Below are 17,359 nucleotides of genomic sequence, written 5' to 3' on the forward strand. Positions count from 1 at the left end.
AGATATAGTCTCATCAAAATAATACACTGCAATGTTTTCTAATAGATATTTAATAAATCCTTAGTTTTAATCAACAACACTCAATTGTAATACATTTTTAAGATTCCTTCCACAGCCTTCATTTTAAAGTGTTCATGAATATTAGATTTTCTTTAGGAAAGCAGTAGTGTCAAATTTGACATTTTCCTTTTTTACGATTTTTGGAATATATAAGAATTTATTAGGCAATTGCTACTCTAAATATTTCTTACAGAGCAACTTAAATTATTACAGAAATTCTTATTCAATTTAAATAATTTGGATTATTTCAAAGTTGTCTGTGAAGATTTTCACTCCCAGGATTTGTGTCACATTTTTGCTTGTCTTTTTCTAGAAATACAGCCATCAGTCTGAGATACGACATAAAAGCCAAATGGCTAAATGCGGTAGATTCCTTCCTGCTTTCACACTCATGCTCAGCTGAGCTGCAACCCAAATAGCAATTTTTCTCAATATCTAGGCACGTGTGCTAATCAGTATCCACTTGACTGTTTAATCAGACTCCATTTACAATTCTTTTTCACTATTAACATTTAGTGCTCTTCTAGCAAAGCTGACTTGTCAATAACATCCTTCACATTTTTAATGAGTGTTTCTTACCAGTAGTATTAAAAAAAAAAAAAAAAAACCCTGAATATGCTATCTGGCAGCCCTACCTTATAAAAGCATGTACATGAAAGAGAACATTCCCCTTGGCTATCTACAACGTGCACCCATTTTATTCACGGTTTTGATGCTGCTCTCCAGAAGCATCCCTACCGTTCTCCTTGTAGCCCATCCCCAGGATGACCTCCGGGGCTCTGTAATAACGTGTCACCACATATGGAGTCATCATGAAGCTTGTGCCTGCTGTCCTGGCCAGTCCAAAGTCCAGGATTTTCAATGTGCAATCAGACTTGACTACAATGTTACTTGGTTTTAAATCCTAACAATAAGGATAAGGGAAAAAATTAAAAGCCAGTATCAAGTGAAACATGTTATTTCCATTGACTCAATCAACATAGCAATCTTGCAGTAGCACTGATGAGGTCCCCCTGACCTACAGAGCCCTAAACAAGGCAAATGATTACTGCTACAAATAAGTTAACTGTTAGTTTTTGGATTAAAAAAAAATCTTCAGAAGGTTTTTTAATCCCAGAAAAAAATTGTATTATCATTTTCACAATTTACACTGATCTTGGGATGAGGTTTTAGAAAAAAAAAATGTATCATTGATTGTCTTCTGTTACATTTCTCCTTAGGACAACATAAATCTTTCAACATATATATCATTTCTAGGCCTGACAGAAGAACAGATCAGGGCAGCTGTCTTTATGCTGCCAGAAACAAACTATGGAAATGAATTGTCTTATTTCAGTTGCACATATGACTTCTGCCAATCAAGGAGCTGAAAGCATGAGGCTTCTAAGAAGCTGCATCTCAATGAGCCAAAAACATAACATTGAACAAACTCAACTACTAGAATTTCCTTCTACAATTAGTGAACTAGGTGCCAATTCCAATATCAAAGAAATGAGGAAGTATATTATATTTGACCAATGCCCCCTGTATAAAGAAAATAATCTACAGTTACTCTTCCTCTTCTCTTAAAGCATTTGAATTGTAATTCTAGAGAAGGTGTTCTTACCCTGTGAATAATTCCAGCAGAGTGGAGGTGCTTAATGCCACACAGCATTTGGTACAGCAGGTAAGACATTCGCTCGTGGTCTAATTCCATCTGAATCACTTGACATAAGTTGGCATCCATCAGTTCCATTACTAAGTAACTAGAAGGGTAAATCCACAGTGTTAGTTCCAGGTCACGAGATCTATGAAGTCCTTTCAGTTAGTCAGAATTCTCTCCTAACTCTGTAAGTCTTCTGAACTTCTTAGCTCTGCGTTTGACTGAATCAAGACTATGAGAATTTCCAGGTATTGCATGTGTGTTAGCTATACAAACCCTACCACAAGGTTGCTAGTAGAAAAAGTATTTATTAGTGTGTGGTTTGTGTCCATAGAGTTTTTAACCTTAATTTTGCCTTCACTTTCCCCTGTATACCCTCAACTCTTTTGTGAGTATTATAATTTTAAATAAGAAAAAAATTCAGAACAGCTTCTTCCTAAATTCAATGTACCTGTGTTAAGGACAAGGTACTAGGGAATCACTTCCTCTCCTCCATCTGTTGTCATTACTGGGTAGACGTTGCACAAAATCAATGACACTACAAAGATCGAAAGAATAAAGATAATTTTCATGTCCCTTTTATTACTATTTCTTTTTATTTGTTTGTTTGTTTTGAGATGGAGTCTCGCTCCGTCGCCCAGGCTGGAGTACAGTGGTGCGATCTCGGCTCACTGCAACCTCCGTCTCCCAGGTTCAAGCAATTCTCCTGCCTCAGCCTCCTAAGTAGCTGGGTCTACAGGTGCACACCACCACACCTGGCTAATTTTTGTATTTTCAGTAGAGGCAGGGGTTTCACCATGCTGGCCAGGATGGTCTCGATCTCCTGACCTCGTGATCCATCTGCCTTGGCCTCCCAAAGTGCTGGGATTATAGGCGTGAGCCAGCATGCCTAGCCTTATTACTATTTCTTCAGGTAAATTAACTCATTGTAGAAAGTTCATGGAATCTATTAATAATCATAAATAAATAAGCCTTCCCTGAGTGACCAAGAGTATGGAACAACAGAGCATATAAAGCCACAAGGTCAAAAGGAGGCAGAATGTCTTTCCACACACAAACAGAATCTTCTTGACCTATCACTGGACCCCTTTCATTTGACCCCACCTCTTACCTCTCTTTGATCAGTACAAGGGATTTCAACTGTGTGTGTGTGTGTATGTGTGTGTGTGTGTGTGTGTGTGTTATTCCCTTGGGCTATCTAAGTGCTGTGCTCTCCCTTCCTTTATGAGTTTTGTTACTTACACATCTTGGAACTCCTCCAGCGTTTTCTGGGGTGTGAAGACATTTAATAAACTAATAATCTGAAAGAGAGTGGAAGGGACAGAGGAAAAGAGAGAAAGAAAAAAGAGAGAGAATGTATTATTTTTAAATTTTATTTCAACTCAAAGTCACTCACTAATGCTATGGTGGAAATGGAGAAGTTGGAAAAATTTCTAGAGCTGTCTCACAGGACACAGAAAAGTATACTCAGAAAGAACAGATGATCTGTCTTCAGGTTAATAATGCAGCTAAAAAGCTCAATTCTTGGGCAGAAGAAAGAATCAGAGAGATGCATAATTGTTACACTGCTTTCAAGTGTGATTCCTCGTGGCAGAATATGGGCCTTTGGGGGATTAAACAAAAAAGGAAGAAATGCGGTGTGAGAAGAGAGGTGGCAGTAAAACACTCAGCGAAACATAGCAAGGGGATACTTCTCCTCCAGATGAACAAAGTCGTATTCTACTTCATGACTTTTTTGTGTTGTTACTTTATATTTTTTTACTTCTACCTCACCCTCAAATATTAAACTAATGCTCCAATAATATGTGTGGGGAAAGGTGCATTCTAGATGATATCAATGATGAATTTAGTAGCAAATTATTTAAAAGTTTTCTACATTCAGTTAGCAGCTTTTTGTTTCCTGCTTTATTTTATATATTAGCTAGTAAAGAAATCTACCTTCTAGCATAAGCAAATTTTGTAAAAACCCCTTGTCACATTTCCAAATAGAGTTCATAGATCAATAACTCAAAATGTTCTTCCAGCTAAATATTTGGTACTAACGTGCCAGCAGGAAATGAATATAAAAGTATACAGATACAAATCTTATACTCACAAGATAGTTGCAACTATTTTATAAAAAAATAGATAAGTACAAGGTCAAGATTTAGGCAGCTTCAAAGCATCAATCAATGAATTTCAGTAAACTCTATAAATGATATAAAGACATATGGAGTAATAAACATAAAATGAAATTAAACACCTGAGAAATTGACTCAATTCTATGGAATGTTTTATGTCTCATGTAGTTTTAACTTATTGAGAAATTGTTGACAAAAAATAATCATAGTACCATCCAATATTTTCTAGTATACATATATATGGCAATGGTTGTCATATAGTTTTTTTAAAAATCATCTTTTCTAAAGCAACCTTTCAGTGTGAAATATTCATATAGAAATAAAATTGTTTTAAAATTATCTTTAAAACTTGTGATTAAAGTGCCATGTTATTCTGTATACTCAGTGCTAGTGAGTGTTGAAAACTGCCTATGAAGTACGTCTTTCACGGTAACATCTACAGTGGGTCTGTTTCTCTAGGACTTTATCAATCTCATAAAGTAATTTATTTCATTTTGATATTTGTTCAAACAAAAACATTAGCGATTGTGTATAGAGCACACATTACACCCACACAAACATTCACATGAACACTCCTTAACAATGGATAAATGCTAACCCAGATCAACTAGTGAACAAATAATCCAGATAATCTAAGAAATCTAGAAAATAGCATTACAATTTTAAATAAATCAAGTTTTATTGTTTTAAAAGGTAATTTATCAAGATCTATTCCCTACTGTATGTTCTTATTTTCCCTTTTCCTATGACCTTGTTTTATCACTTTTCACCCTTCGAGAAGTTCTCCTCTAGCCTTCCTTTGCTGTCTTATAAATTCTAATTCCTAGCAAGAGCCAATTTTAAAAATGCATCTGTAGAAGGAGATTATCACAGCTATAAAGTTTCCATTTTAATTCAACAGTTTCCAGACAGGAATCTCAGTTCTTTTATCCCAGCATCTTCAGACACACGGATGTAAATCCGTGTTTGTCAGGCCCCACTAGTTCCTAGAATTGAATATTTATATTCTTTTTTTTAAATAACAATTTTAATCTAATTTTCAGTTGATAATAAATACAGAAAACAGGCGACCAAACTAACACCATAAAGAAGTATTTTCTAAATAGATTTTCTTCGTATTATTAAAGATTTAATGAGATTACTTTACTCTTCCTTTGCTTTCCACACTATTAACAGAGTTCTTATTAATGTGGAATTTACATTTGGTTGTAGTGGATTTCCTCTTCATAAAACGTTCCAGAAATGTGTTTCTGCAGACTTCTGCATACATACATACATACACACATAAAAGGAAGGTAGCAGGTGGGGTGCTATTTATAAATTATCACTGCAATCTGGAACTCCTTTTTAGGCTTCATAAATGTAAGTCTCCAAAATTTCAGTCAAGAACGGAAAGTATTATTCTCTCAAACTGACCAAGCAAGTGGGCATTTCTCCACATTGTATTGCATTACAGGGTCTGGCATGAGGATGAGGGAAATATAAATACATGTATGGAAAACTTTCCATACATTTGATTCATTGCTTATATCCATCCATTTTCCATTGCCAATGTTATGCTCCATCCTCCTTGGCATAACAGAATACATTGCATTGATCATGTGGCTAATCTTGCACTTACCTTTATTTAACATACTGAAAGAACAAATTAGTATATAACTCTTCATAGGAACCATCCTTTCTATCATTTCTATATTCCTTTCTAGAAGTCTCATGTTTGTTGCATGGCTGTATTAGATTTGGGTGTGCAGTTCATAAAATTTTAATTTCTTGGTGAGGCCTTTGCTGCTTGGCCTATTTAAATGGGTAAACCTATCCCACCACACACTGACCAGTATTTTTAAATCTTCCTTGTTTGCTTTGCCTTACTTAATAGCACTTATCGTCACCTGACATTTTACACATTGACCTGTCTTATTGTGGATCGCCTTGCTCTTGCCAATAGAGCATGAACTCCACCTGGACAGGGATTTGTCTGTTTTCTTCACCATCTAGATCTGTGCCTGGCACATTTTATTCATTCAACACATATATGTCAAGTGACTGAATTAAAAAGTCATCAGGGTAGAGGAATAGAGGAAAAGAGAAATACTGTCATGGGGCCCAGATCTGCATATTTGCATTTAATTATCTTTCAACTTAATACTAATACATTTGTGTCTTCTCAGTGCTACTTGTAGATGGTGAGCATTATGGACAAGATACCTGGTTTATAAAACCACGCTGGTAATGTGTTCTGTGTAATTTTCATACATAAGAACTTTGTAGAGATAACTCTACAAAGGTATTCTACAACTTTAGAATGATTTTACTTGTAATAAAATTATTTTTTTATTTTTAAGAAAATAAAATTTTATTTATAATTTATTATGTATTTATATGTAAAATATATTCAATGTATTTATTATAATTTATTTATTAATAAAAGTTGTCATTAAAATAATGAATTCTCTCCTATTTATCTTTACTAGGAACAAGTGGAGCACAGACTGAATTCTAGAGGTCTTGGCCTGTGATTGAAGGAGCTTAGATTCTGAAGTAAAGAAAGTCCTTTAATGGTCTACCCAGCTGAGTTCTGATGAGAAAAAGCTCTTGATCCCATTCTCAAGTGCTTTGCAAATATGTACTTGCATACTTGCCCATCCCTGAAAAAAATAAGATGCCAACACACAGTGGATTCACTGAACAATTAGAGGCCACCACCAGACTACAGCTGAAACTAAAAGGAGATAACATGAATAAAACTCAACTGTTAATAATTAAATCTAACTTATAAATCGAAATTAAACCTAAATTGTAAAGAAATATAGCATGGTGCTTTGTAGGTTTTTTTTTTTTTTTCCTGGCTTTTGGCTTTGCTTGTCTTATTTCTTTTTTGGAAAGCATGAAGCTCTCAATTTGGAGCAAGATAACCAAATATGGTAAATTTTCTAACTAGGGAAATATTTATAAAATTCAGCACTTCCACATCATATAGTTTTTAGGTGATTTTTAAGCAGAAAGCTACCACGAGGACAATGAAATTGAATGCAGCATATCGGCAGGATAAACAACCTTAAGAGGCAGGAATTGCAAAGTAAAGAAAGCCTTTCTTACTCAAGTACAGACACATTTTCTTTTTCCAATCGCACAAACTCCCACCGCCAGAATTTTAAAAATCACAAAACTCACGTTTTTATGGTTCACACACTTCATGAGGACCAGCTCCCGGTACGCTCTCTTGGCATGGGTTTGGTTCTGAAAGGGTCTGCTGAGCTTCTTAATGGCCACATTTCTGTCAAGGACAGCATCATACGCGGCACTGTAGAGATCCAAGAGCAACTCAGAATTAAGGGCAAAAGATTCCTTAGAACTCTTGCCTACTTGACTAAGGACACAGGTAAAGAAAATGCTATTTTGGAATCTTACTCAGATTTTGTATACTCTGGTCACATGCCAATCAGGCTGTAAGTAAAGATATAAGTGACTTGTATAAGAATATTCTACATGCTAGAAGGATGAAGAAGAGTTGAAGGAAGTGAAGAAGGGAGAAACAGGAGAAGGGGAGAAGGAGAAGAGGGCAAAGGAGAAGAAAAAGATCTTGCCAAGAATATAGAATATAATTGCCTCAGTAAGTTGGTGGAATAAGAAGTAAGACAGACATTCAAATTTCCCACTAGTCATGAGACTATAGCAAGTCATTTAATCCCTCTGAGCTTGAATTTCTCATCTGTTAATATATGATATTTAATTCTTTATAGCTATAAAACTTCATTGTTCTTTGGTTGTTTTAAATCAACATTTTTTTCTATACCCATTCACAAGAACCAGGTGTTTTGTTTGTTTGCTACTGTTTTTTAGAAACAGAGTCTTGCTATATTCCCCAGGCTGGTCTTGAACTCCTGAGCTCAAGCTATCTTCCTGCCTCAGTCTCTTTAGTAGCTGTGACTACAGCCACATAATATGGCACCCAACTAAGAACCAATTTTTAAGGTGTGATGTTAATTGCCATAAAAGCACTTGTGGGCTGATGATCAAAGTGTACTCTCATTAACAACAACAAAGCTCAAAATAAGAAATGCAATCAGGGAATTTTAGAAACATAAATAACTGCATTTAAATACAAAGACAAAAATAAATGCTATTCATATGTGAAGCTTTCACACCGAGAATGAACATTTACAATGCTTTGAAAATAGGGGTGCTTTTACACTGTTGCTTTGAAAAAGCAATGTAAATATTTGGTGCTATTTCTCTCATATGTAGAGTACATAAGTTTAGAGATCAAAGGAGAAAGTGAGAGAGGCTCTTTTTGCCATTATACCTAATGATGCACTCACAAAATATGTAACCCATCCCTGAAACTTTGAGTTCTGCTGGGTTTTATCTTAGTTGTCAGGAGGAAATGCAAAACCAGAATCCACTACAACTGATCTACTAAATTAGAAGTAACATTGACCACTGAAAGCTCACGCCACAGAACTCGGAGCCAGAAACGGAATTGCTATACCGTAAGAAAATGACAGATTCACAGAATAAGGTTGGAGAAAGTCTTAGAGTTCACCGGGTCCATACTTCCATTTAACACTCATTCCTCTCTAAACTACGTCCATGAAAACTTTCACCAGTCTCTGTTTGCCTGTCTCCAAAAACATGGAAATCGTTGTATCTAAGCAGCTCTTTCTATTGTTGGGCAGCTTTGAGAATAGAAATGCCATCACTCTGATAAACAGTTATCTTTCTGCGGTTTCCACTGACTACTGTTAGTCCTGCCTTCCAGGGCAACTCAAAATAAAACATTTCCTTTCCATTATTAACCATAATATATGAAATCTATTAAAAGGCTGCACACAATGCCTGGCCTAGAGTAAACACTCAGTTACTCTTAGCTTTTAGCACTTTTCCCGTAAGTCTTTTCTTTCTTAAATTAAATATTACCAGTCCCCTACCATCACTTGTCAGATGTGGTTTCAAGTCCCATCACTATCTGGTCAGTTTCCTCTGAATAAACTCCAGTGTGTCAATATGCTCTGAAAATGCAGACCCTGTGCTAAATAAACATTGCTACTCTAGGTATAGAGTGTTACTGAAGATTAGGGTAGAGCTAGTAACTCTTTCATTCATTCCTTTGCTCATTCATTCAACAAACCTGTTCTGACATAGTTAAAACAGCTAAGTGTGTCCTGGAATTCTTTAATAATGACATTCCACACTATTTTTTCTTTCACTTTTTAAGCTATTTTATTTTATTTTATTTAAAGTTCCTGGGTACATGTGCAGAATGTGCAGGTTTGTTACATAGGTAAATGTGTGACATGGTGGTTTGCTGCACCTATCAACCCATCACCTAAGTATTAAGCCCAGCTTGCATTAGCTATTTTTCCTGACGCTCTCCCTCCTCTGCTTCCTGGCCCCAGTGGGCCCCAGTGTGTGTGATTCCCCTTCTGTATCCATGTTTTCTCATTGTTCAGCTCCCACTTAGAAGTGAGAACATGCAGTGTTTGGTTTTCTGTTCCTGCATTAGTTTGTTGAGGATAATGGCTTCCAGTTCCATCCATGTCCCTGCAAAGGACAGATGTCATTCCTTTTTATGACTGCATAGTATTTCATGGTATATATGTACCACATTTTCTTTATCCAGTCTATCATTGATGGGCATTTGGGTTGATTCCACGTCTTTGCTCCTGTGAATAGTGCTGCAATGAACATATGTGTGCATGTATCTTTATAACAGAATTATTTATATTCCTTTGGGTATATATCCAGTAATGGAATTTCTGGGTCAAATGATATTTCGGTTCTAGGTCTTTGAGGAATGCCACACTGTCTTCCACAATAGTTGAACTAATTTACATTCCCACCAACAGTGTAAAAGCATCCCTATCTGCAGCCTTGCCAGCAAATGTTGTTTCTTGACTTTTTAATAATCACTATTGTGAACGATGTAAGATGGTATCTCATTGTGGTTTTGATTTGCATTTCTCTGATAACCAGTAACATTGAGCTTTTTTTCATGTTTGTTGGCCACATAAATGTCTTCTTTTGAGAAGTGTCTGTTCATATCTTTTGCTCTCTTTTTATGGGGTTGGTTTTTTTTCTTGTAAATTTGTTTAAATTTCTTGTAGACTCTGGATATTAGACCCTTGTCAGATGGATAGATTGCAAAAGATTTTTCTCATTCTGTAGGTTGTCTGTTCAGTCTGATCATAGTTTCTTTTGCTGTCCAGAAACTCTTTAGTTTAATTAGATCCCATTTGTCCTTTTTTGCTTTTGTTGCAATTGTTTTTGCCATTTTCATCAGAAAATCTTTGCCCATGCCTATATCCTAAATGGCATTGGCTAGATTTTCTTCTAGGGTTTTTACAGTTTTGGGTTTTACATTTATGTCTTTAATCCATCTTGATTTAATTTCTGTATAATGCATAAAGAAGAGGTCCAGTTTCAATTTTCTGCATATAGCTAGTCAGTTTTCCCAGCACCATTTATTAAATAGGGAATGCTTTCCCCATTGCTTGTTTTTGTCATATTTGTCAAAGATCAGATGGTTGTAAATGTGCAGTCTTATCTCTCAGTTCTCTATTCTGTTCCATTGGTCTATGTTTCTTTATTCTTTTTTTTTTTTTTTTTTTTTTTGGACAAGTACCATGCTGTTTTGGTTACTGTAGCCTTGCAGTATAGTTTGAAGTCAGATAGTGTGATGCCTCCAGCTTTCTTCTTTTGGTTTAGGATTGTATTGGCTATTGGGCTCTTTTTTTTGTTCCAAATGATTTTGTAAATAGTTTTTACTAATTCTGTGAAGAATGTCAATGGTAGTTTAATGGGAATTGCATTGAATCTATAAATTACTTTGGGCAGTATGGCCATTTTCACAATATTGGTTCTTCCTACCCATGAGCATGGAATGTTTTTTCATTTGTTTGTGTCCTGATTTCCTTGAGCAGTGGTTTGTAGTTATCTTTAAAGAGGTCCTTTATATCCCTTGTTAGCTGTATTCCTAGGTATTTTACTCTCTCTGTAGCAATTGTGAATGGGAGTTCATTCATGATTTGGCTCTCTGCTTGTCTGTTGGTGTATAGAAATGTTTGTGACTTTTTCAGATTAAATTTGTATCCTGAAACCTTACTAAAGTCACTTATCAGCTTAAGGAGCTTTTGGACTGAGATTATGGTGTGTTCTAGATATAGGATCATGTCATCTGCAAACAAAGACAATTTGATTTCCTCTCTTCCTATTTGAATACCCTCTGTATTTCTTTCTCTTGCCTGATTGTCCTGGCCAGAATTTCCTTTACTATGTTTAATAGGAGTGGAGAGAGAGGGCATCCTTGTCTTGTGTCAGTTTTCAGGGGGAGTGCTTCCAGCTTTTGCCCATTCAGTATGATAGTGGCTGTGGGTTTGTTGTAAATGGTTCTTATTATTTTCAGGTATGCTCCTTCAATACCTAGTTTATTGAGAGTTTTAACATGAAGTGATGTTAAATTTATCGAAAGACTTTTCTGCATTTATTGAAATAATCATGTGGTTTTTGTCTTTAGTTCTGTTTGATGTGATGAACTGCATTTATTGATTTGAGTATGTTAAACCAGCCTTGCATCCTGGGGATGAAGCCAGCTTGATTGTGGTGGATAAGCTTTTTTATGTGCTGTGGGATGCAGTTTGCCAGTATCTTATTGAGGATTTTTGCATCAGTTTTAATCAGGGATATTTGCCTGAAGTTTTCCTTTTTTGTTGTTATATCTCTGCCAGGTTTTGGTATCAGGATAATGCTGGCCTCATAAAATGAGTTAGGAAAGAGTCCCTCCTTTTCAATTGTTTGGACTAGTTTCAGAAGAAATAGTACCAGCTCCTCTTTGCCCCTCTGGTAGAGTTCAGCTGTAAATCCATCTGGGCTTTCTTTTGGTTGGTAGGCTATTTATTACTGCCTGAATTTTAGAACTTGTTATTGGTCTATTCAGGGATTCAGCTTCTTCCTGGTTCAGTTTGGGGAGGGTGTATGTGTCCAGGAGTTTAACCATTTCTTCTAGATTTCCTAGTTTGTGTAGAGGTGTTTATAGTATTCTCTGATGGTAGTTTGTATTTCTGTGGGGTGATAACCCCTTTATCATTTTTTATTGTGTCTATTTGATTATTCTCCCTTTTCTTCATTATTAATCTAGTTAGTGGTCTAGTTTATTAACTTTAAAAAAAAAACAGCTCCTGATTCATTGATTTTTTGGAAGGATTTTTCATGTCTCTCTCTCCTTCAGTTCTGCTCTGAGCTTGGTTATTTCTTGTCTTCTGCTAGCTTTGGGGTTTGTTTGCTCTTAGTTCTCTACTTCTTTTAGTTGTGATGTTGGGATGTCAATTTAAGATCTTCCTAGCTTTTTGAAGTGGGCACTTAGAGGTATAAATTTTCCTCTTGACACTGCTTTAGTTGCATCCCAGAGGTTCTGGTATGTTGTCTCTTTGTTCTCATTGGTTTCAAATAATTGCTTGATTTCTACCTTAATTTCATTATTTACCCAGGAGTCATTCAGGAGCATATTGTTCAACTTTCTCGTAGCCATGTGGTTTTGAGTGAGTTTCTTAATCTTGAGTTCTAATTTGATTGTGCTGTGGTCTGAACGACTGTCTGTTATGATTTCAGTTATTTTGCATTTGCTGATGAGTGTTTTACTTGTAATTACACTATCAATTTTAGGGTAAGTGCCATGTGGCATTGAGAAGAATGTATATTGTTGTTTTGGGGTGGAAAGTTCTGTAGATAGAGTGTTAAAGATTCCCACTATTATTGTGTGGGAGTCTAAGTCTCTTTGAAAGTCTCCAAGAACTTCTTTTACGAAACTGTGTGCTCCTGTATTGGATGTATATATATTTAGGAGAGTTAGCTCTTGTTGAATTGAACCCTTACCATTATGTAATGTCCTTCTTTGTCTTTTTTTTTTTTTTTTTTAATCTTTATTGGTTTTAAAGTCTGTTTTTCAGGAACCAGAATTGCAACCCCTGCCTTTTTCTGCTTTCCATTTGCTTGATAAATTTTCCTCTATCCCTTTATTTTGAGCCTATATGTGTTTGTGCACAGATATTGGTCTCTTGAATATAGCAGACTGTTGGGTCTTGTCTTTTTATCCAGCTTGCCATTCTGTCTTTTAATTAGGGCATTTAGCCTATTTACATTTAAAGTTAATATTGTTATGTGTAAATTTGATCCTGTCATCATGATGCTGACTGGTTATTTTGCAGGCCTGTGAATATACTTGCTTCATACTGTCATTGGTCTCTGTACTCCAGCATGTTTTTGTAGTGGCTGGTAATGGTTTTTCCTTTCATATTTAGTGTTTCCTTCAGGAGCTCTTATAAGGCAGCCCTGGTGGTGACAAATTCCCTCAGCATTTGCTTGTCTGAAAAGGATTTTATTTCTCCTTCATTTATGAAGGTTAGTGTGGCCGGATATGAAATTCTAGGTTGGAAACTCCTTTCTTTAAGAATGTTGCATATTGGCCTCCAATCTCTTCAGACTTGTAGGGTTTCTGCTGAGGGGTCTGTTGTTAGTCTGATGGCTGTCCCTTTGTAGATGACCTGGCCTTTCTCTTTGGCTGCTCTTAACATTTTTTCCTTCATTTTGGCCTTGGAGAATTTGATTACGTGTCTTGGAGTTAATCTTCTCATGGAGTATCTCACCGGGGTTCTTTGGATTTCCTGAATGTGAATGTTGGTCTGTCTTACTAGGTTGGAGAGGTTCTCCTGGATGGTATTTTGAAGTATGTTTTCCAACTTGCTTCCATTCTCCCCAACTCTTTCAGATGCTCCAATCAGTCATATGTTCGGTCTTTTTACAAAATCCCATAGTTCTCAGAGGTTTTGTTCATTTCTTTTCATTCTTTTTTCTCTAACCTTGCCTGAATGTCTTATTTCAGCAAGATAGTCTTCAGGCTCTGAGATCCTTTCCTCTACTTGGTCTATTTGGCTATTGATACTTGTGGTTGAATTGTGAAGTTCTTGTGTTGTGTTTTTCAGCTCCATCAGGTCATTTATGTTCCTCTCTAAACTGGTTATTCTGGTTAACAGCTCCTGTAATGTTTTATCATGGTTCTTAACTTCTTTGCATTGGGTTAGAACATATTCCTTTAGCTCAGCGAAGTTCATTATTACCCACCTTTTGAAGACTACTTCTGTCATTTCACCCATTGCAGTCTTACCCCAGTTCTGTGCCCCCACTGGAGAGGTGCTGCAATCATTTGGAGGAGAAGAGGCACTCTGGCTTTTTGAGTTTTCAGCATATTTGCATTGATTCTTTCATATCTTCATGGATTTTTCTACCTTTGATTTTTGAGGCTGCTGACCTTTGGATGGGGTTTTTGTGACGTCTTTTGTTGATGTTTTTGTTGCTTTCTGTTTATTTTTCTTTTAACGGTATGGCCGAACTTCCATAGGGCTGCTGTGGTTTACTGGGGGACCACTCCAGACCCAGTTCAGCTGGGTCCCTCCTGCTCTTGGAGGTATCACCAGCAGAGGCTGCTGAACAGCAAAGATGGCTGCCTGCTCCTTCCTCTGGAAGCTCCATCCCAGAGGGGCACCAAGCTGATGCTGGCCAGAACACTCCTGTATGAGATGTCTGGCAACCCCTGTTGGGAGGTCTCACCCAGTCAGGAGGCACAGGATCAGGGACCTGTTTAAAGAAGCAGTCTGGCTGCCCCTTGGCTGAGCAGGTTGGGCCGTGCTGGGGAGAATCCCCCTCATCTGGACTGCCAGTAGATGGAAAAGACTAGGTCCCCCAAACTGTGAGACTCTGGCCACCCCTCCCCTCAGGGGGTCCTTCCCAGGGATATCAGAGTCCTGTCTGAAAACCCCTGGCTGGAGTTGCTACAATTCCTGCAGGGAGGCCCTGCTCAGTGAGGAGGGATAGATCCAGGCTCCACCTAAAGAAGCAGTCTGGCCACGATCTGCCACAGCCACTGTGATGTGCTAAGGGGAATTCCTCTCAGTTCAAACCACCTGGTCTCCCTGACACCAGCAGGGCAAAATTGCCAACTGGAGTTGCAGTGATGGTGAATGGCCACCCCTTCCCCAGGAAGTCGGTTGTCTTAGGCATTGTCCAGCCTGCCGCCACTGGTTGCAACCCAAGCAGGTGGCACAGCTCTGTGCCTGGAACCAAGGGCCCTCGTGATGTGGGCTCACGAGGGGATCTTCTGATCCACAGGATGCATAGATCCATGGAAAAAGCATGGTTTCCCAGATGGGTCAGCACAGTCACTCACCACCTCTCTTGGCTGGGTGTGGGTGATGAAGCAGGATTCACTCACTGTTTTCATTCTTCTCAGTGGGAGCTGCTGACTGGAACTGCTTCTATTTTTTTTTTTTTTTTCCCGAACCGAGTTCTGCTCTTGTTGCCCAGAATGGAGTCCAATGGCACAATCTTGGCTCACCACAGCCTCCGTCTCCTGGGTTCAAGTGATTCTCCTGCCTCAACCTCCTGAGTAACTGGGATTACAGTCATGCGCCACCATGCCTGGCTAATTTTGTATTTTTAGTAGAGACAAGGTTTCTCCATGTTGGACAAGCTGGTCTCAAACTCCCGACCTCAAGTAATCCAACCGCCTCAGCTTCCCAAAGTGCTGGGATTACAGGTATGAGCCACCACACCTGGCCTGGAGCTGCTTCTAATTGGCCATCTTGGCTCCTCTCCCTCCATCCACCCTATTGACTCACAGTGAGCCTATGTTAATTTAAAATACTGTCTCTTAAAAATCTTGTGCTGCTCTTACACTAATACGTCAGCACTGGTGTTTCTGTGCTTGTGCTTGTTCTTTTTCACCTACCAATGGCAGCACAGATAAAGAGTCAAGTGGTCATGTATCTTATAGGTAATATAAGGGCAACAGTGGATTTGGAAACACAGGAACTAAACTTACTTTCTAAAGTTAAGTCATTGTATTGGCAGAAAATTGATCCATCACCTCAAAGACAAGGACTAAATCTTAAGCCAAAATTAACTTAGCTGAAACTATTAAAATATCAAAAGAAAGAATGGCAATCAGTCATGAAGGCATATGAGGGAGTTGAAGAGGCAAACTCTGGCACTGCTTGGCCAAATAAGAAAGTACCTTTTTTATTATTAGGTAGGTCCAGACATCCTGTCAGCCAAGCAGATGGACACATTCATATTGTGATTGTCAGAAACTACAGCCAGTTCGCATTCTGATCAAAGTCTCCTTGGGCTGATTCTATGCTCTACAATCAACATTATACTAATCAAAACTTCTTCAGAATATGTGTATAAGAATATTGTCTATATTTGGTCAGCCTCACTGTTACATCTTTCATAATTAAAAAAAAAAATTTGGCATCTGGTTTTATATGTGAGATGGTAGTGAGGATTGTCAATGTGAGTTTGAGTCCCTGAGATATTGACCAGATCATGCAAGACAGTGGGCCATCCCCCTATCTCATATGGAAAAACGGAGAAAATGCCACCCTCTGGGATTTCTTGGCAAGCAAAAAAAACTAGACAGTTCTCCTGGAAACGCTATGGCATTCTCCCTCTGTCTGGTACTTCCTCCTCGAAGCAATTTTAGGTATGAATGTCAGCCCTCCTGCTTACTAAATGTGATCAAGTTATTTACACTTTCTGACATTAGTTTCCTCATACTTAAAATGAAGAGAATAACAACTTGACAAGCTTGTTGTAAGGAGTAAAAGAGTTAATAACGTATAGATAATGCCTCACTTAGAGTGAGCACTGAGTAAATGATGGCTATTACTATTTTTAAAATCAATGTTCTTCCCAGATTCATTATGTCATGTAGGACAGGATGAAGCATGAATTCCTAGAGCATAGGCAACAATTGGACACATATCTGCTAACCAGTAGTTGTTTAGTCTTTCTGCTAATTACAAATACATTCAACTGTACCACCACCATGACCACATTTTTCAAGTATGTCCCATGACATCATAAAATATATCTTCCAAAAAGACAAAAAGCTTTGTTAAACTTTGAATACATTATAAGCTGGGCACAGTGGCATGTGCCGGTAGTCCCAGTTACCCAGAAAGCTGAGGCAGGAGGATTGCTTGAGCCCAAGAGTTCAAGACCAGCATGGGCAACATAGTGAGACCACCCCATATCAATAAAAATAATAAATACATACATCCATATATACACTGTAGCTATACAGTTGTCTAGCTTACCACTTTAATAAACTATCTGTATGATATGTTTTTAACAAACCCCCTATTCCCAATGATCACTACACCCTGTCTTAACGGTTCACAGGGTATCATTTCTATTTTTTTTTTTTTTTTTTGAGACGGAGTCTCGCTCTGTCACCCAGGCTGGAGTGCAGTGGCCGGATCTCAGCTCACTGCAAGCTCCGCCTCCCGGGTTTACGCCATTCTCCTGCCTCAGTCTCCCGAGTAGGTGGGACTACAGGCGCCCGCCACCTCACCCGGCTAGTTTTTTGTATTTTTTAGTAGAGACAGGGTTTCACCGTGTTAGCCAGGATGGTCTCGATCTCCTGACCTCGTGATCCGCCCGTCTCGACCTCCCAAAGTGCTGGGATTACAGGCTTGAGCCACCG

General features: G+C 37.9%; 1 protein-coding gene across 6 annotated transcripts in view; it reads right to left on the minus strand.

Annotated features, from left to right (window-relative positions):
- The window catches only part of MAPK10 (mitogen-activated protein kinase 10), a 353,499-nt gene that overhangs the window by 80,551 nt on the left and 255,589 nt on the right, over window positions 1-17,359 (minus strand). For 4 of the 6 annotated variants that reach the window (XM_012001303.1, XM_012001304.1, XM_012001302.1 and 1 more), the window contains 4 exons: window positions 6,994-7,123; window positions 2,945-3,003; window positions 1,667-1,805; window positions 799-964 (listed from right to left, as the gene is read on the minus strand). In XM_012001303.1, coding sequence (XP_011856693.1) covers window positions 799-964; window positions 1,667-1,805; window positions 2,945-3,003; window positions 6,994-7,123 — 494 coding nt within the window. Of the gene's footprint in view, window positions 1-798; window positions 965-1,666; window positions 1,806-2,944; window positions 3,004-6,993; window positions 7,427-17,359 lie in introns of those variants that run through there. The other 2 variants (XM_012001307.1, XM_012001306.1) reach the window with 1 other exon arrangement.

The sequence above is a fragment of the Mandrillus leucophaeus genome, unplaced genomic scaffold (genome assembly GCF_000951045.1).
Source record: "Mandrillus leucophaeus isolate KB7577 unplaced genomic scaffold, Mleu.le_1.0 Scaffold658, whole genome shotgun sequence".
In the NCBI taxonomy this organism is placed as follows: domain Eukaryota; kingdom Metazoa; phylum Chordata; class Mammalia; order Primates; family Cercopithecidae; genus Mandrillus; species Mandrillus leucophaeus.